This window comes from Ceratotherium simum, chromosome 21 (genome assembly GCF_057802395.1).
Source record: "Ceratotherium simum simum isolate JZ-2026a chromosome 21, ASM5780239v1, whole genome shotgun sequence".
NCBI lineage: Eukaryota > Metazoa > Chordata > Mammalia > Perissodactyla > Rhinocerotidae > Ceratotherium > Ceratotherium simum.
In genome coordinates this window covers 13,223,724-13,243,676 of record NC_141920.1, presented here as the reverse complement: position 1 = coordinate 13,243,676, position 19,953 = coordinate 13,223,724, and the positions used below count along the sequence as shown (strand labels likewise).

General features: G+C 56.3%; 1 protein-coding gene across 3 annotated transcripts in view; it reads right to left on the bottom strand.

The window, feature by feature from the left end:
- PREX1 (phosphatidylinositol-3,4,5-trisphosphate dependent Rac exchange factor 1) overlaps positions 1–19,953 on the bottom strand; it is a 194,614-nt gene that overhangs the window by 15,572 nt on the left and 159,089 nt on the right. For all 3 annotated transcript variants that reach the window (XM_087445135.1, XM_087445136.1, XM_004430543.3), the window contains exons 18-30: positions 18,950–19,098; positions 17,177–17,262; positions 15,100–15,236; positions 14,338–14,458; positions 11,103–11,290; positions 10,680–10,841; positions 9,813–10,023; positions 9,095–9,371; positions 6,723–6,929; positions 5,347–5,435; positions 3,563–3,645; positions 3,316–3,406; positions 861–989 (exon numbers count right to left, since the gene is read on the bottom strand). In XM_087445135.1, the coding sequence (XP_087301261.1) occupies positions 861–989; positions 3,316–3,406; positions 3,563–3,645; positions 5,347–5,435; positions 6,723–6,929; positions 9,095–9,371; positions 9,813–10,023; positions 10,680–10,841; positions 11,103–11,290; positions 14,338–14,458; positions 15,100–15,236; positions 17,177–17,262; positions 18,950–19,098 (1,930 nt within the window). The remainder of the gene's footprint in view (positions 1–860; positions 990–3,315; positions 3,407–3,562; positions 3,646–5,346; positions 5,436–6,722; positions 6,930–9,094; positions 9,372–9,812; positions 10,024–10,679; positions 10,842–11,102; positions 11,291–14,337; positions 14,459–15,099; positions 15,237–17,176; positions 17,263–18,949; positions 19,099–19,953) is intronic.

The window sequence follows — 19,953 nt, the reverse complement described above, 5'->3', positions numbered from 1 at the left end:
TTCCGTGCTGCAGGGGCCCCGAGACGAGGCTGGGTGTGGAAATAACAGCGGTGGCCGCAGCAGCGCACACCTCCTGACGGGGTGCCAGGCGCCGTGGTGAGTGCTTTACCTGTACTGACTCACTGAATCCTCACAACACACGGGAGGGAGGTACCACTACGAGCCCATCTTACACAGGAAGAAACCGAGGCACCGAGACGTCAAGGGTCTTGCCAAGATCACACAGCCAATACGTGGGAGAGAGGGGGTTTGAGCACTGGCGACACTGCTGCCCAGGGCTGGGCAGGTAACGCGAGACGCGTGAGGCAGACACCAGGCCGCAGGGAGAGCCGGGACGGTGGTGAACTGAAAGCACCTCCACCACTCACCCCAGCCGAGTGTGAGTGTGCGACTACAGGCCCGTTGCTGCCAGACCTCCTGACTGCTCAAGAGCAGCCAGAAGTCTCGATTAGTATGTGAGATCTGGCGGTGATTCGCACTTTTTAAAGCTCTAGCGTCAGAACCCCTCTGTGGGCCCAAGTCTAATCAGGGGACCCCTGGCTTGTGACCCTGATAACATATAAAAGGAAGTGAACTAAATCCACGTTTGGAAGCTGAGAAGGGACAAGTTCAGCCTTCTCAGCCTCCCAACCGCAAGCAAGCTCCAGGCTCCCAAATTAGCTGTTCCTTGATCAAGTGTGTACAGTCGCAGGGCCCAGCCCAGGGCAGGACACTCAGCTGAGAAAGGGTCACTCACTCTTCCGGTCCTCCCCTGGGCCTGGAGAGATGGGGGTGCAGAGACGGACCCATTCCTGATCCTTCCACATTCAGAGCCAAAGGCCCCATAACCCCCACGTTACACCCTTCCCAGCCCGACTGACCTTCCACGTATCTCTGGATGTCGTCCACCAGGGTCTTGATGGAGCTGGGCAGGTTCCAGGGATCCTCCTGGATGCTGATCTGGATCAAGCTCCGGCCACGGATGGTACACTCTTCTTTCTGTTTGAACTCTGGGGCAGGAAAGTGACATGAGGGCAGGAAAGGGACAGAGATAGCTCTGGAGAATGGTGGCATAAAGGCTTATGACCCATCACCAGATTCCAAAGCTCAGAATCCTAGATCAAGGATGCTGGCAGGACTGTTGGGTATTATCCGGTCCATGGAGGGCAAGTACATGGTAAGTGTGCTACTGATTCATAGTATCGCACCCACGGCAGACATCACTAATCAATCTCAGCACGCCTTCCTGCTCCTCTGAGGCTGCAACTCCTCACTGCTGCAACCAATCCAGCGCAGACATCACAAATCAATCACTGCATTCTCTTCTCCTAAGCTTGGACCTAGTCACAGAAGGATTCTCGGGAACTAACTCCTCAGAGCTACAACCAGTCGAGCTGGCATGAGTTATAACCTAGTCTAACCTCTTCCCTACACAGACGACGAAGCCCAGGCACAAGTGAGAGAGCTGGGACTCGAACCCGGCCCCAGCAGGACCACTCAAAGGCCAGGCAGACACAGGCCCCTATTCCTTTGGCCTCTTTCCTGCTACGAGGTCCTAGGTTTCTGAGATATTTGTGGTGTTGGTTCCTCTGGGTTGGACATTTCCATCCCTGGGAGAGATGATCTTAAGACAGCAGGAGGGGCAGCTGAGCTGGGCACCCCAAGTCCTCACCGCTTCCCACACTTGCTTAGGAGCAACTGCCTGTTTCTTTCCCTATCTCCCGCACCCAATGGGAGCTCCTTGAGGTCACCAGCAGGGTTGCATTCATCTCAGGGTCCCCAGTGCCCAGCACAAGGCCTGGAACAAGCTGGTTCTTGGGAATTATTTACTGGATGTTATGTATGCATGGATGGATGGGCGGGTAGGTGGGTGGATGGATAGGTGGATGGATGGGCGGGTAGGTGGATGGATGGGTGGATGGGTAGGTGGACAGATGGGTGGGTGGGTGGATGGATAGGTGGATGGATGGGAAGGTAGGTGGGTAGGTGGATGGATGGGTGGGTGGTGGGTGGGTAGGTGTGTGGATGGGTAGGTGGATAGATGGGCGGGTAGGTGGGTGGGTAGACAGAGGGATGGGTGGGTGGTGGGTGGTTAGGTGGGTGGATGGTAGGTGGATAGATGGGCGGGTAGGTGGGTGGGTAGATGGATGGGTGGTTAGGTGGGTGGATAGTAGGTGGACAGATGGGCGGGTAGGTGGGTGGGTAGGTGGGTGGGTAGGTGGGTGGGTGGGTGGTGGGTGGGTAGGTGGGTGGATGGCAGGTGGATAGATGGGCGGGTAGGTGGGTGGGTAGATGGATGGGTGGGTGGGTGGGTGGGTGGATGGATGGGTGGGTGGGTGGATGGACGGATGGGTGCATGAATGGATGGCTGGATGGATGGATGATAGGTAGATGAACAGGTGGGTGGGTGGTAGGTGGATGGGTAGAATGATGGGTGGGTGAGCAGATGGGTAGATAGGTAGGTGGGTAGATGGGTAAATGGGAGGAAGGGTAGGTGGGAAACATAAATATCAATTCTTTTTCTCTCAATCATTTCAAGAAGAAAGTCTCAATTTGGTGCTGCTAAGTTCTTAACACTTCTTTAACTCACTAACCCCTCTGATGAATGAAGAACCAAGAGCTCTGGGCAGGCACAGGACCTGACTACAGTATAAGGACGTTTCTGTTGTTGCTGTTTCCATTGGATTTATCATCGTGGTCATCGTTATTTTATGGCACTTTATACTGGTTTTCCATATACAGGGAGTTTAATAAGTTCCTTTCAAAATTTAATTTTTAAAATGGAGGCATTTTTTCAAAAACGTTATGTCAGTAACAACACAGGCAGCAAATGAATATGGTTTAAAAGAATGTAAAGATGTGGGCAGGTTCTGTGAACGTGGCTAAAATGACGAATGGGGTGTGGAAGTCTGAGGTTTCGGCAACTGTGCCCCATTCCCTCCCCTCCCCTCACAGAGAGGCTGACGGAGGCCCAGAAAGCCTCAGGGGCCAGCCCAGGGGCCCACAAACTTCTGAAAAGAGCCAGACAGGAACTGCTTTGCAGGGCATATGGTCTCTGTCACGTATTCTTTCTTTCTTTGTTTTGTTTGTACAACTCTTGATAAGTGAAAACACCATTCTCAGCTCACTGTCTGTACAAAACACAGGCCGTGGGCCGGATCCGACCCGCAGACTGAACCTGCTGACCCCTGGCTGAGCTCACAGCCACTGGGCAGGTGAGGGGCACAGCTGACTGTGTGGCCCGGGGTCCTGGCCCACGTTCCCCAGCGCAGGCTGTGTCCTTGCTGGACGCGGGATGTCATTCCCAGCCCCGCCTGGGGACTCCTCTCTACTCACCCTGCAAGCTGTGGTCCATGGGGAAATGCTTGGTCTCTTCAAAAGCCCGGCTCATGACCGGCCCCTTAAGGAGGGCGTGGATGGAGTCCACCTGGCGGCAGGAAGCCCTCAGTGAGTTTGGACCCTGGGGCCCTCCAGGCTGCAGGGACCCGACCCACAGCCCCTGCCCCGGCTCCTGGCTAGGGGTTCTCACCAGAGGTGATGGGAGGAACCCACAGTCAGGCCGGCGGTGGGACAAAGGCCCTACCTGGTTAAAGAGATGCTCCAGGCAGCCGTGAAGCTTGTCCTGCTTGTGTGACGGGATCCGCATGTCACAGGGCAGCTCGTCCCCTGGCAGGAGGAGGAAGCCATAGCCATCAGCCAGCCCTGCCCTGTCTCACACCTTCCCAACCTCCTTCCCAAGAAGGCAACGCAGCTCCAGAGCTCCAACACCCACAGGAGACGTGGAGTCTGACAGACCGGGGCCTGGCCGTGGGACCCTGGGCAGATCACTTAACCTCTCTGGGCCTCAGTTCTTCATCTGCAAAATGGGTCATGAGGACCAAAACATTACACAATTGTAAGTCGCTGCCATTATTTCCATTCTGCAAATGAGGAGACCGAGCCAGAGAGAAGGAACCGGATCCCACGTCTCTGATTCATCCCCCAGCTGTTTCAGTGAAATCAGCTGCCACATGTAAGCTCTTTCGTGAAACCTCCCGGGGACAGTTTTGCAGCTGAAGATCTCATGTGATGAAATATTTATCTGAAGTTCAGCAATGTCTTTGATTTTACTTGAGCTTCTTTATCTTCTGTTAAATTGAAGTATAATTAAAATTAAATTTTTATGCACAGGCTACATCTGGAAAGACACACGCGGCAGCAGTAACAGTGGGAGCCTGGGAATCGGGAGGCTGGGTCCCAAGGGTGGGAGGGAGGCTTATCACCGCCCCCGCTCCCGTGCCTTCTGAATTATGAACCATGTGGATGTGTGATCTATTCACAAAAAAGCCTTAACGGCTGGAATCAATGAAACTAAAATAAAAACAAACTTCAGTCTTTCAGTAAAAGTTGCAAGTACAGGGCTGGCCCGGTGGTGCAGCAGTTAAGTTCGTGCGCTCGCTTCGGCAGCCCAGGGTTCACAGGTTTGGATCCCAGGCGCACACCAACACATCGCTTGTCAAGCCATGCTGTGGCGGTGTCTCATATAAAGTAGAGGAAGATGGGCACAGATGTTAGCCCAGGGCGAATCTTCCTCACAAAAAAAAAAAAGTTGCAAGTACCACATAATCTAATTTATAAAATATGATTTATGTCTGTCCATCCAGCCATCCACTCACCCATCCATCTGTGCAGAAACAATGTGCTCACCACTGACCCCCAAATATCATCACTGGTCATTTCTCAGGGAGAGGATGAGGTTCTGACTCATTTTTCATGTACTTCTTTTGAACTTTTCCATGTCATTTTTGGTTTGAGTATGTGTCATCTTTTTTTTTTTTTTTTTTTTTTGCTGAGGAAGACTAGCCCTGAGCTAACATCTGTGCCAATCTTCCTCTATTTTGTATATGGGACGCCCCCACAGCATGGCTTGATGAGCGGGGTGTAGGTCCATGCCCGGGATTTGAACCTGTGAACCCCGGGCTGCCAAAGCAGAGTGTGTGAACTTAACCACTATGCCACCAGGCCAGCCCCAGCCTGTGCCATCTTTATGGAAACCATCATTTCACCCTACTTCTGTGGCATCAGAGCACACATCACAATCTGTCACTGCATCACGTATGTTTTCATTTGCTCCATGTCCATGATATTCATGGAGAACGTCAGCTCCACGGGGGCCAGGATCTCTGTCTTTTCACTCACTGCTATGGTTCCAGCGCATAACAGATGCTCAATGAATATATTTGCTGAATGAGTGAAAGGAAATACACTACCACACTATACAAAGTAATACAAAATAATATAACAGAGTCAAGTATAATGAAATAAAAATAAACAAAACACAGTCTCGCTGGGGGGACCCCTCTCCTCAGGCACAAGCCGCGCACTCACCAGACCCCATCTCGTCGCTGCCCAGGTAGGAGCTATTACTTCTCACGCTGGTGTAGGACAGGACCGAGTCCCGGTTACTGTTACACTCGCTGCAAAGGGGCAAAGGGAAGGGAAGTCACCCTCCAGCTCACACCCTCTGGTCCTGGCATCCAGAACGCACTTTCTGGAGTGTAGACAAAACCCCTGGCCCCTCAGTGGACAACCGGCCCAGAGAGGCTGCGGCCCAGTGGACAACAGGGCCAGAGACAGGGAAGGCTGTCCCAGTCAGGTTTCCATGTCTGACGGTCGGGAAACACTCCGAGGCCCCAGCACAGAAACGCAACAAGACGGGCAGCACGGTGAAGCGTTTCATTGGGGTGTAACTTCTGTCACTCCCCTCGTGGGGCAGCCTTGTCCCTGGTCACACCCGCACAGGCCACACTCGACCACACGGCTCCGTGCCCTGTCTCCCCGGCCCGGCTGGAATGCTCAGGAGGACAGGGCCTGTTTGCTTAGCTTGTGTCCCGGGAACTCAGAAGGCAGGGGATCAAAAACCACAATCCTGAAATTCTTCCCTTCACCTCTGTGACAGTTACATGTAAGGAGGAAACCCAGAGAGACGGAGAAACCTTGGCTCCAAGACACACAGCGCCCAGGTAGCCAGACCACCTCTGTTTATAAACACCAGGCCAGAAACCCCGACCAGTCAGACCCCTTGAAGACTAACACACACGCCGGGAGGACTGGGCGAAGGTCTTCCTTGTCAAACTCGACAGTTCTGTATTTTGCTTCCTTGTCAAACTCGACAGTTCTGTATTTTGCCCACCCACAGCTTTAACCCCCCATCAGATGCTATCCAACCTTCCACTGGAGACCGCGCTGCTGGCCTATCTGTGGTAAGGAATCCCACTTACCCACCGTACGGCTTATTGCAGGAAATCGAGTTTTTAGTCTACTTAACCCACTAATCAGGACTGCACTGATCTCCGTATAATTAACTTAATCAGGAGAAAATTCACATCCTCTCAGAGTCAGGAGGGAAAAAGACTGTCTTCCTCCTCAGATCTAGTGACACTAAAGCGTTTGTTGCAGAAACCGGTATGTCCTGCGTTGACTTTTAAGCACACTGCACGCAGACCTCGACTTCCTCTTTGACCATGTGCTGTCGACGTGCGGAGTGAAACCGACGCAGAACGGATGGAGGGTGTCCTCAGGGCACAGGCCCCGAAACGTGAGCCCCGGGGCCGGGGCCGCAGGGGCCTGGGACATGCTCCGGGGCTCGGACAACACCCGCAACCACAGGGTTCAGGGAGAGCGCCCCATCCCACGGCCTCGCCTGTGCCACTGGCCACCCACGTCCACCCCGGGCGACGCCCGCGGCGCCCCAGCCACCCCACCTGTAGGAGTCACGGTAGCTCATGGTGTCGTGGCCCGAGTCCTCCTGGTCCTCCTCGCGCACCTTGAAGCACACCTTCTTGCTGCCCCCGTGGTCGCTCCTGTCCGTCTCGCCCTCCTCGCTGACCAGTGGGGGCGACGAGGCCTCCTCGGCCAAGGGCGGGTGGCAGGAGCCCCCCGAGGTGGGCTCCGTGATGGTCGACAGCAGCCTGCCGGAGCAAAGAGTGTGTACTTTAAGGCGCAGGCCGCGGCTTCACCCGCCTCCTTCACTTCACCTCAGGCCTCACCTCGGACCCTAAGCAGAGAGAGCCATCAAACGCTGTGTGTCCCTCCCCTGAAAGCGCCCCCAGCAACTCCGCAGCTGCACAGACACGTCCCTCCTGCAGGGGGCGTGAGGCACGGAGGCGCTTCACTTCAGGGCCCAGCTGCACGAGGCCCGAGCACAGAACAGGACGGGGAAACTGGGTCTGGAAAGGCCCAGAGCGCACATCTTTCCAGCTTCGTAGGCCACACAGTCTCGGTGACAACTACTCAACTCTGCCGCTGTCGTGTGACCCCAGACAATAGGTAAAGAAATGGGCACGGCTGTGTGCCAATAAAACTTTATTAAAAAACACAGGCAGTGGGCCGGATTTGGCCCAGAGGCCATAGTCTGTCAATCTGCAGCACAGAGTATAACGGTTAAGAGCATAGGTTTCTGAGACAGACAGACCCCAGATTCAAAGCCCAAGGCCGCCATTTCCCAGTTTAGAGACCTAAAGCAAATTATTTCACCTCTCTGAGATTCAGCTTCCTTAAAACCTATAAAACAGAGTAATACCAGTATCAAAGTCCTAGGCCGCTGTAAAGATTAAGGGACTTAAAATACGTAAAGTGCTCAGAAGAGTGTGTGGTATCTTGTAAGTGATCCATAAACCCTGGCTGACAGAATCCTACTCCATCTCAGTGAGGTCAGCGTTATGATTGGCCTCATTTTACAGATGAGGAAATCGAGGCTCAGAGAGGTTAAGACTTGCCCAAGATCACACAGCTAATAAGTGGCAGAGCCAGGGTTCAAACCCAGGCCTCCTGGCTCCAGATCCTACACTACTTTTCCTTTTATCGTGGACAATTTCTATCACGCGCTAGAGCAGAGGAACAGTACGGTGAACCTCAGGTACCCAGGAGGCAGCTTCAACAACGGCAACTCAGGGTCCACCTTTGTTTCCTCAATCTTTCCCATCGCTTTCTCTTTTCTGGAATGTTTAAAAGAAATCTAAGATATCATAAATGTCCCCTATAAACACTTCATACGTGCCTCTAGCACATAAGGACTTCCTTTAAAGTAAGAGTTCTCAACTGGGGCTGAGTCTGCCCCCCCAGGAAACACTCAGCAATTTAGCACGTTTCCTGAGGGGCAAACTCTTAGCACCTCCCAGAGACGTCTTCAGTTGTCACGAGTGAAGCAGGTGGAGGGCGGAGGGAACGCCTGGCACCCAGTGGGTAGAGACAGGGATGCCGTGAAATATCCTCCAGTGCACGGGACAGCCCCCAGCAGAGAAGGACCCGGCCCCGAGGTCAACAGCGCCGAGGCTGGAGACTCTGTGGTCAACATAACCAGCCCACTATCCGCACATAACAAGATTCATAAATCCTCGATAGCGTCTAGCATCCAGGCCACGTTCAAATGTCCCTGATGGCCTCGAAGACGTCTTCTCTCAGACAGGGTGTCAGAACCCTCACCAGGTCCAGGCGCTGCACGTGGCTGGTCTCTCGGGCCTCCTCTCTAACAGCTCCTCCTCCTCCTCCCTGTCCCTGCCTCCTGGTCCCCTCCATCATTTCTTTGTGAAAGAAACTGGGTCATCTGTCATCCAGAAATGCCCACCCTCTGGATGTGGCCAACCACGCCCCGAGGCGCCACGTCACCATCCTCTATCCCCCGTCCTACGGCCGAGCAGCGAGACCCAGAGCTCTGACTCGAGAACGGCGCCGTTCCTGCGGCTGCGCATGCGTCCCGCTGCCTCACCCCAGGAGGGACACGGTGCCCAGCTGTCTCTATCTGCAATGCTAGCATTATAAAGTTCCTCCAAAACCTTTCACCAGTTTTGGCGAGATGATGGTGGCTGCCCACACCCCTCATTTCACTGAGGGGTGGTCCTCAGTCGGGTGACGCTGCCCTCAGGGGCCTCGGGCAGGGTCTGCAGACATTTCTGGTTGTCATAACTGGAGACGGGGGGCTGCTGGCACCCAGTGGGTGGAGGCCAGGAACGCTGCTCAACATCCCACAGCGCACAGGAGCCCCCGCCACAGGGAACGCCCCTACCCGCGACGTCGACATCGCTGAGGCTGAAAGCCTGACGCGAAGGCCGCCCCCCGCCCCTGGGCCGGGGCCCACCTGTTGATCTGGGTGACATATTGCTTCATCTCCTTCAGGGCCACGTCCAGCTTGGTGAAGAGCTGCAGGTAGGCATCCTGGATCTCGCGGTCCTCTTGCTTGAGGAGGAAGCTCAGGCCCCGGTCTTCCTGGCCCAGGGCTCCACTGGCTGGCCCAAAGCCACTGTCTTGGGGACCCTGGGGCTGAAGGTCTCCATTGGCAGCAGGCAGGCACTTCCAGGACGGGGCAGCCATGGTGGTGATGCAGTGCTGGGTGTAGGACATGGGGTTCAGGTGGCCTACAGCGGAAGGGGGAGAGCTCACTTGGAAACAGCCCCCTGATACCCACAAGCCCCTTGGACAGAGGTATATGAACCCATTTCAAGGATTCCAATGAATGAGAAAAATTTCCCTTTTAAATATTTTTTCAATCCACTAGATTACTTCAAGAAGAAAATTTCAGTTTGGCGCTAATATGCATTTAACCTCTGTGATCATTTTCTTGCCTGGAATGCAGACATGATGGCTGGTACTCCAGCAGCTATTCTGTACCATGAGGCATCCTTCAGGATGGAAGCCACATTTAGACACGGTAGCATAGAAAGAGAGGAGGAGCCTGGATCCCTGATGACTGTGGAGCCGCCATTCCAGCTCTGGACTGCCGGCCTCCAGGCACGTTTCTGTTGAAGTATCTATGGTGTGAGATCTGAACGCAATTCCTAACAGACACACACAGTTACCTTGCTCTGGGTCGAGGCCAATAAGCGAGGGTTTGCGACCGAAGCGGATGCTGAAGGACCTGCCAACCGAGGGAGTGGTCTTGGGGTAGGACACTTCCATGAGGTTGACGTGGCAGTTGGTGGGGCAGAAGTCCAGGCCACACAGCGAATGGGGTTCCAGGGGTGCTTGTTTGAAAGGTGGGCTGACCCTGCTCTTCAGCTGGACTGCAAACTGAGAAAGGTGGGGAACGCAGGGTCACAACTCAGGGGTCTGGGAATTCCGGCCCACCCCCAGGACCCACTTTATCCTGACCTACACTACACATTCCAAAATTGAACAAAATGCCAACAGCTCCCAATGGAAAAGTGGATCCCCCTGCACTGCCTGTCACGGGATCCTGAGTTCAGGGAAGGCCTGGGTACCTACCCACATTCGTTTCTCCATTTTGGCTGCACCTGAGCCGCCCTGGAGGACCAGTCTCTCCCCAACCCACAGTCCCTGAGGTTCAGGTAAGGATGCCTTCATCCCTGCAGTCCCCAGCTAGGCAAGGCATCCAAGCCAAGCCACTAAGAGCTTTCATCGAGTTCCTTTTCCACTGGGATTGCTAAGGCTGGAGCTACTGGGAACCATCTTGTCACCACATGAGAAGGGGCTACCCGGGAGCAAAGCCAACCCAGAAAAACAAAGTCAGGAGAAGGAGATGCCACATTTTTGTGATGCTGTGATATCTGTTTGAATGCCTGGATACAGCCATGCCTGAGGTTCACATCTGGACTTTTCAGTAACATAAACCAATCAATTCTCCCATTTGTCGAAGCTAAGTTGGGTTGGGTTTTGACAATTACAACCAAAACACCCTAGGCTGAGACGCTGGAGGGTGCAGGCACCTCCTGGTAGCAGGTGATCCTCTGGCCGATGCTCTCCAGCTTGGTGTCACAGATGTTACGGAACTCGTAGTGGGACATGGTCTTGATGCTGTTGTTCAGGGCCATGAGCCGCCCACAGTTCTGCACGAAGACACTGTCATTGGCAGCAAAGGCCTCAAGGATCTGCAGAAACATGAACGGCTACTGAGCTCCCACTGTGCGCCAGGGAGGGTCGTAAGCGGCTGATCTGCAGTGACTCCCACATGCCTCGGAACACCTGTGAGGTCAGGTCTACCACTGGCCCATTTTGCAGATGAGTAAACTGAGGCTAAAAAGATAACAAGTCACTCTCCTAAGTCTCATGGCTCCTAAGTGGTGGGTAGGGACCAGAACTCAGGGGCCCAGGCCGCTCCACCCCCAGGGCAGGGTGGCGCCCAGTGAGACCTTGGCAGTGAGGCCAAAGCAGCCGCGGGGCTCCACGGTCTTCTCCAGCACGTGGCACTTGACGCCGGCCGTGCTCACGTACTCATAGACCACGCCGTGCTCCAGGTGCACATTGTCCACCGTCAGGCTGACCACAGGGCTGCCCTCATGCAGGCTCAGCTGGGGACTCAGGGACAGCTGGGCGAAGGCTGGAAGCCAAAGGGACAGGCAATGCTGAGGAGGCACCCCACCCACGGCCAGGCCCCCAACCCGGCGCCACGACGGCTCATGTTGGACACACGGAGAAACTGAGGCCTGGGCTGCAGGTCCGCTGGTTTTTGCCGGCCCACTATGGGTCACCCCTTGTCCTGGAAGACTTTCCTTCGAGGAGTCAACCCTTGTGCCCCACTCCCAGTCTACGTGGCTCAGAAGAGGGGACCCCCACCTTCCCCACGGGCACAGGCCTGGCCAATCAGCATACTCGATCTCCTCTATTGACAGCAACTGGTCCAGGAACGAGCATGTGGCCCAAACTAGGCCAATGAGAGTCAAGTCTGGGACTTTTGTTGGATCTACAAAGAGGAGACGTTCTCTTTTTCAACTGCCAGAGCCACCGCGTGCAGAAAAGAGCATGTAAGAGAGAAACCAACACAGAGGGAGCAGAGCTGAGAACTGGAGAGAAGAAAGAGACTCCCCACGAGACTACAGGAAGCTCTGGATCGAGCCAGACCTGAAGCTTGCCTGACCCTACTCAGACTCCTTAGTTTGCTGAGCCAATGCTTTTATGTAGCCCAGTTTCAGTCCTGATTAACATGGGCCCAGAGAGGCTAAGTGACTCAGGGCCACACAGCTAGACAGTGACACTTTATTGGAGGGAACTGCTCTCCTTCCCACCCGCTCCCAAGAGCACCTCTCAACACACCCACCATCACGCTCTCTCCTCACCCTCATACTATGTTACCGCCTGTCAACTTTTCTGTTCTTTTGTTCACTGTCTGTCCCCCTCATGTCATGAGGACAGGAGCCCCATCCACCTTGTTCACAGGTGTCCCCAGCTCCTAGAACAGGCCTGGCACACAGGAGGTGCTTCTACTTGCTGAACAGAAGAGCAGAAACTGCGGCTCTGCTCGGCGTGGTTAACCATCGTCATCAGGGGTCCCCTACAAGCTGGGGAAGGAGGCCCTCGGCCCTCTCCTCTCAGACGGGCAGGAACTGGGCTCAGCGCCACCCGCTGGCCTCTCCCCCTCCCTGCCGGCCCGTCCCCTTCAGGACCCCTCTGCCGGGCTGTGTGTCTCAGCAGCAGGGGGACTGCTCCCCAGGCAACCCCGTAACCCTGGTGCTTTGCTGACCCGGAAGTTACCCCCAAGGAGTGCGGAGCTGCCAGACTCAGAGGCACCAGCGCCCCTGGTCCTCCGCGGCCTCCGCCCCCACTCCCGGCCCAGCAGGAGCAGAGGGCCGAGTCCAGAGAAGCAACCGGAGAGGAAGGACTGTTACCCAAACTGCAAACACTGACTGAGGCCCCCTGCGTGCAGGCACAGTTCTGGGCTCTGCGGACTCAGCCAGGAATGAAATGAACAAAGTGCCCCCTGGGGGAGCTTACATCTCACGGGGAAAATGGAGGAAAACAATAAACGAATAACTGTATGACATATGTTAACCAATACAAGCGGTGAAGAAAAACAAAACAGGATAAGAAGAGGGGCCGCCCGGTGGCGCAAGCGGTTAAGTGCGCGTGCTCCGCTGCGGCGGCCGGGGGTTCGCAAGTTCGGATCCCGGGCGCGCACCAAGGCGCCGCTTGTCAGGCCATGCTGTGGCGGCATCCCATATGAAGTGGAGGAAGGTGGGCACGGATGTTAGCCCAGGGCCAGTCTTCCTCGGCAAGAAGAGGAGGATTGGCATCAGATGTTAGCTCAGGGCTGATCTTCCTCACAAAAAAAAAAACAGGACAAGACGACATCGAGGGCTTATTTAATTAGGGCATTTGGGGTGGCCTCTCTGAGGAGGTGACATCTGAGCCGAGAGCTGAGTGAGGTGAGGAGCACGAGGTAAGAAGAAGTCTGGAGAAAGGAATGCAGGGAGGGAACTGGAAGTGCAAAGGCCCTGGGGCAGGAGTCATTTGGTATTTAAGACGAGTGGCTGGAGTGGCTGGAGCAGAGAGGCGAGTGGGAAGGGGATGAGAGTTGAGGCTGGAGAGCCAGACTGGGCCTGGAGACCGTGATGAGGACTCAGTCTCTGCCCTGAGTAGGGTGGGAGCCATTGGAAGGTTCTCTCCTGTCTTTTGAGAATAGTCCCTCGGAGGAGAGGAAGGCAGGACAGGAGAACAGCAAGCAGGCCACTGCAATGGCCCTGGTGAGAAATGACAGTGGCTTGGACCAGACAGCGACAGAGGTGGTGGGAAGCGGTCAGATTCTGGATGCACGAGGAAGGCAGAGACAACAAGGTGGGCTGCCAGAATCCAGGCGGGGGGATACAGGAGACAGAGAACGGTCAGGGAGGACTCTGAGGTCTGGGGCCTGAGAACCTGGAAGGACGGAGACGGGACACAGGGGAGGAACAGGTTTCAGGGGAAGGTCAGGAGTTCGATGTCGGCCACGTTACTCTGCGATGCCTGTCAGAGATCCGGGGGTCGGGGGTAGAAAGACAGGTCTGGGGTGCAGGGCTGAGGCTGGGCTCAAGAGAGGAATGTGGGAGCTCGCAGTGGGCAGGATCGCAGCCCTTGAGAGACGCCCACATCCTCACCGCCGGACCCTGTGAGGATGCTGCGTCACACGGCAAGGGGGAACTGCGGCTGCCAACCAGCTGACGTGACAACAAAGAGATCATCCGGGACGATCCAGTGACCCCAGTGTAATAACGGGGGTCCTCGCAGGGGGAGACGGAGGCAGCGGAGTCAGAACGAGAGAGACAGCAGCGTGAGGACGACTCGGGCCAACACCGCTGGCTCTGAAGATGGAGGAGGGGCCATGAGCCAAGGAAAGCAGGCAGCTTCTAGAAGCTGAAACAGGCAAGTAAAGGGATTCTCCCCTAGAGCCAGGAGGGCATGCGGCCCCGCTGACACCCTGATCACAGCCCAGTGAGGACTCGGACTCCTGGCCTCCAGAACTGGAAGGTAATCGAAGTGTGCCGTTTTAAGCCACCAGGTGTGTGGTACTTTGTGACAGCAGCCACCGGACACTAACGCAGAACTGATGGTGTGGAGACACAGACGAGGACTCGTCCCCTCTGGGTCGCTGTCACTGCCCGCCCGTCCCAGTACCTGAGTCGGGCTGGTCTTCGTGCTGGGCCCCCTCGCCATCCAGGTCCTCGCCGGGGGCCTCCTGGCCGGCTCGGGCCTCCTGGGCGTCCTCGTGGGTGTGGTAGACCCACTGGTACAGGCCCTGTGGGGGGCAGAGTGAGAGGGGTGGCCGTGCCGCCAGGAGCCCCGGGAGGAGGGACGCGGCCAAGGCGCAGTCTCCTCCCCAACTCCAGAGCTCTGGCTCTCAGGCTGGTGGTGACACCACCTTCAGGGAGTCCTCTAAGACTTCACTCCGGAACCTTCTGGAGGGACCTCCACCCCCACTCAGCCCTCACCCTCTACAGTCTATGCTCCACGCAGAAGCTAAGGGAGGTGGGGAGGCTCTGAAAATGTAAGTCAGATCCATGGAGCAGAAACCTCAGCTCTCCTATGGCCCCAGAGTGCAGAAACGTACTGGGCACCCAGCAGGTGCTCAACACTCACTCACTGAGTGAGCATCACCCACCACTGAACCCCACCCCAACCCAAGTGTGACACCCATTTTTACCATCAACACGACTATTTCCCCAGTGTGCCCACGTGGTAAGAGAAGAGGGTCTTATCACGCCCATTACACAGCTGTGAAAACCGAGGCCATCACAGCCCAGCTGCACTGGTTTGGGGGCAGAGAGGGCACTGAGCCCAGGCCGCCTTCATGCCTTTCCCCAGAGAAGGAGGGTGGTCGCCAGCCCCCCACCCCACTGAGCAGGTTTCCCTGATCCCCTTGGCCGCCAGGGAGCTCACCAGGGCCTCTTCTCGGCGGCTCCGGAATGCCTGGAAGTGCTCCAGGACCTCGGGGGCGCCGTCGTTCATCACATTGTTGCCGTTGACCTTCAGGACGCACTGGCCTGCACACAGCCCCGCAGCCGCGGCCTCGGAGCCTAGGAGGGACGGGAGTGCGTGAGGCTGGACGCCCGGCGAGGAGGGCCTGGGGCAGCAACAGGCAAGTGACCAGACGAACACCGTCCCCTACCCAACCCTCCAAACACTCCACCTCCATCCCTCCCCTCGGAGCTGCCCTCCGACCCCTGTAGGGGGCAGAACAGGGACTGGCATTCCTTCCCATTTTGCGGAAGAAACTGAGGCTCAGAGAAGCAGCAGCGAGCCCAAGGCCACGCAGCAGGCCGGCTGGACTGGAACCCAGGTACGCTTCACTCCAGAGCTTCGTCTCCTCAAGTCCCACCACACCCTGTGACACCGGGACCAGGAGCAGCCCCGTTCCGCAGACAGGGAGGCAGGAGCTCGGAGAGACAAAGTGACTCTCTCGAGGTCATGTGGCTGCAGAAGCCAGAACTCGAACCCAGGTCCACCAGGCTCCAAGAGCGTGTCTTCTCAGCCATACCACAATTCTCGGCTGTGGGTCTTGGACCCCGGGGTTTGGTGGTTAATAGGAAGGGTCTGGAAACACAGATGAGTGCCCAGCTTTGTCTGCGCGTGGGAGGATAAGAGGCCTGCCTGGGGTGATGGAGAGAGTACAGGCCTGGACCCGGGGGCTCGGCTTCAAGCCCTGGCTCTGCCACCGACCAACTGTGTGACCTCCGGCAAGTTCCTAAACCTCTCTGGGCCTTGGTTTCCTCCCCTGTGAAACGGGGACACGAATAACACCTACTGGGTTCTCGAGGGATTCGATGAGCTAAAACACGTAAAGCACCTGGCCCCACACCTGGCTTTCAGTAAGTGCTCAAGGAACACAGGCTGTTTTCCTGTTTTCCGGGCTCACCTAGAAACAGCTACCCCTCTCTGTGGACGCTCTAGGGCAGGGTTTCCCACCTCAGCACTACTGACACTTGGACCGGATACTCTCTGTGGTGGGCCGTCCTGGGCTCTGTAGGATGTTTAGCAGCATCCCTGGCCTCCACCCCTGAGATGCCAGTAGCACCCTCCCCACGCCCAGCTGTGATAACCACAGATGTCTCCAGACACTGTCACATGTCCTCTGGAGGGTGACACTGCCCCCAGCAGACAACCACTGCTTTAAGGATAAATAAAATAAAAACCTGCCTTAAAATATTAATAAATTCTCAGTAGCTTTCTGTCATGGCATGCTTTTTTTTTTTTTTTTTGGTGAGGAAGATTGGCCCTGGGCTAACATCTGTGCCCATCTTCCTCTATATATGGGACACCTGCCACAGCATGTCTTGATAAGCAGTGCGTAGGTCCACGCCCAGGATCTGAAATGCAAACCCCAGGCCGCCAAAGCAGAATGTGCGAACTTGACCACTACGCCACCAGGCCGGCCCTGACATGCATTTTTCTTAATCAACACATATTAAAAGTACAACTATGACCACAAAAATAGACAATTAATGTTTAAACTTTACAAGGCCCTTAGATGCAAAAAGGGTTGGAAAGCCCAGTTTCTCAGACCTGTTTGGTTCACCTCCGAGATCGAGTACCCTTTAACGCAGGGAGAAGGCCACACAGACAGCAGAGATCTCCAACTGGTGGCCCACGGGCTGGATCTCACCACAGAAGTGTGGCCCAAATTCACATTTCTGGCTTCTCTTAAAAAAATCAAATCTGGCAAGAGTGGGCCCACATACCTGCCTGGCAATAATGGGCTTGAGCTGGAGAAAAACTGCCCCTTTTAGAGTGAACATGTATTTTTTCACCTTGCATAGTCCTCACCACGCCCTACTGTCTTCCCCTCAGTTACCCATTTGCGCTGCCTGACCCCCACAGACATTTGTGTCTGCAAGCCTTGATTTCCAGCAAAGAAATTAACGGTGCAGCATGAGGCACAGGCCTAATGGTAACGGTCTGGGGGTTTGAACTCCCAACACACGCACAGACCTCCCCAAAGCTCCCCTCTCTGTCTCACCTCTCCCCACAGCATAGACGTACGGCGGGGCAGCTCCGCGGATCTGGAAGCAGAGGGACTCTGGATGGTCAGGGACCTTGATGATCCTGCACCGGGCAGAGGCAGCCATAAGCAAAAGCAGTATCACCCCCAGTAGCCCAGGGGCCACCCTGAGAAGCCCCTGCCTCCCAGACTTTGGGAAATCCAGCCCAAAACAGTAGCAGCACCAGGGTTTCCAGCCCCAAATATACAGAGATACCTCATTTACCCAGAGCCCACGCCACCAGCATCTGCGACTATCAGAACCACCTGGCCTGCCCCTGGAAACAGTCCACACAGCAAGCCCCACCCCCTCCTGCACCTTCTCCATCACTCTCCCGGTGGGAGGAGGCCTCCCGGTGGCCAGACTTGCGCCTCAGCCAGGGGGTACTTGACTCCACAGTCACAGACGGGCGGGGAGAAGGCACCCGGCACACCGCAGTGCTGACTCTAGTAAAATGCCCACATGTCCCCTACAGAGAACACTGGGAAGCCCAGGTCCCAGCCACTCTGCGGGTGGAGCACCAGAGCAGAGGGCGGCACCACCCGGGGGCATGCAGTGGGCGTCATCAGTTAATCCAGGGGCTTCGATGCAGCCATCTGCTTCTCATTGAGGAGGCGTCCCCCACACTGGGCCTCAAGATTGTCTCCCCATCCCCACCTGCCAGATCCAGCCGTCCTGGGGGCCTGTTCCCAACCCCCAGGGGTTTCCAGAATTTTAAGCAGGCACCTTCCACCTCAAGGATTTCTGCCACTTGTACATACCAACCAACCTATCAATCATTTTCCCTAAATTGGCCTGCCTTTTACTGAAATAATCGTATTTAAAACTTTCCCTCACTCCTGTCAACAGAAAACCGAGAGCATTTGCCTTAAATAGAAGAGAGATGTGAAAACCAGACGCACAATTCTAAAATAGAAAACGCTCTCCCTGCACCTAGATCTGGTCCCCACCGCTTCCTACCACGCCCACTGCTGCCTCACCGGGCCGGGCCCCCAACCTCCTCACCACCCCCCGCTTCCACCTTTGCCCCTGACGATCTCGTCTCCCCCTGCGGCCAGAACCCACGTCAGATCATGCCCCGTCTCTGCTCAGAACCTTCCAGTGGCTCCACGGTCCACACCAGGGCACCAGGTCCTATAGGGCCTGGCCTTCACTGTCTGGCTCACCTCATCGCCCACCCCTCCCTCTCGCTCACTCTGCTGCAGCCCGTCAGCTTCCTCGCTGTGCCTCAAACACACCTGCCACGGTTCCACCCCGGGGCCTTTGCACCAGCTGTCTCCTCTGCCTGGAACCCTCTTCCTCCAGAAGTCCCCTTGACTCCCCTCCTTACCTCCTCGGGTCTTCACATCAGTTCTCAGTGGTCTCGCTGACCACCATCCCTCCACACGGCCCATCTCCTCTCCCAGCTGCGGTCACGCTTACTACCGCCTGGTTCAGTGCGTCTCTTCCTTCTCTATCTCATTGGTTCTATTGTCTGTCTCCCGCTCCGCCCTCCAACTAGCCTGAGATCAACGAAGGGTGGAAATGAGTCCATCCAGACACGGCTGGATCCTCAGACCCTGGAACACCACCGGGCACACAGTGGGCACTGAGTAAACGCGGGGGGAACGAGTGAGCGAGCAGCGTCGTGTCACGTGCCTGCAGGAGCCCCGCCCGGGGACTGGGAGCTCGGGCCCCTCCCCACCCCCAGCATTCGGGCACCGCCTCAACCGAGAGGGCGGTCGCCAGACACCTGCCCCTGGGACACTCACTCCTTCCCCTTGGTGGCCACCAGCAGGCGCAGCGGGCGGCGGGAGCAGAAGGACTGGTTGAGGAGGGACTCCACCTCGGCGAAGGGCCTCAGGTACACCAGATCCTCGTTGATGGAGTAGATCTTCCTCCCTACCTGCAGGCCGGCCATCTGGGGGGCAGGCAGGGGACAGGGACACGGGGTCACTGGCCTCCTCTCCTCCTCACTGGGGGACCTCGAACGCTCAGGCAGCACAGAGCCGGCCCCAGGGACCAAGCATGACCGAGTGAGCCCCCCAGGGCAACCCCGATCCCCTCTGTGGTGAGCAGCCAAGGGGCTGTAGACCCGGTTCTGGCCAACGAGGCGTGAAGGAAGCCCACAGGAGGCGCTAACGGGAAGGACGAACTTCCTGACGACAAACCACCATGGCTGGCCCCTGCTTCCCGCCCTGCGGGTGAGGACACGAGGCGTAGAACCGGGGCAGCCACACTGACCCTGAGGGCTTGCCCAGGAAAGTCGAAGAGACGTCAACCCTGAACCAGGACTCACAACCACCTCTTTCTAACCACCTACATTATTAAAACACGAGGCCCTGGGGCTCCAGCGTCCGTGAGGCAAGCATGTGGCTACTTGCAGCCCAAAGCATTCCTAATCAGCACACGGAGGCGAGCGGGGCGCCGGGACAACACGGCAGGTGCCTCTCCCCACCCACCTCCACACCCCAGGAGCAGCGGAGACAATCTGGGGCTGAACCCTGGGCCGGCCCCAACCTCACTCTCCTTCCTCCATGAGAGACGCTGCGCCCATGACAGAGCAGCAACTTGTCTTAGTCAAGCCAGTGATCACTGGCTTTTTCCATTATCACAGCTGATTCAGAAAAATCTTCTGTTTTATTCTCACACCTCCCCACAGGCCCAGAGGGAGACAGAGGCACACACTGGGAGAACAGCCCGAGCAGAGGGGCTCTATCCCAGCCCCCCAGAGACCGCAGACAAGACGGCCCTGGACTCAGTTTCCCCACGTGGG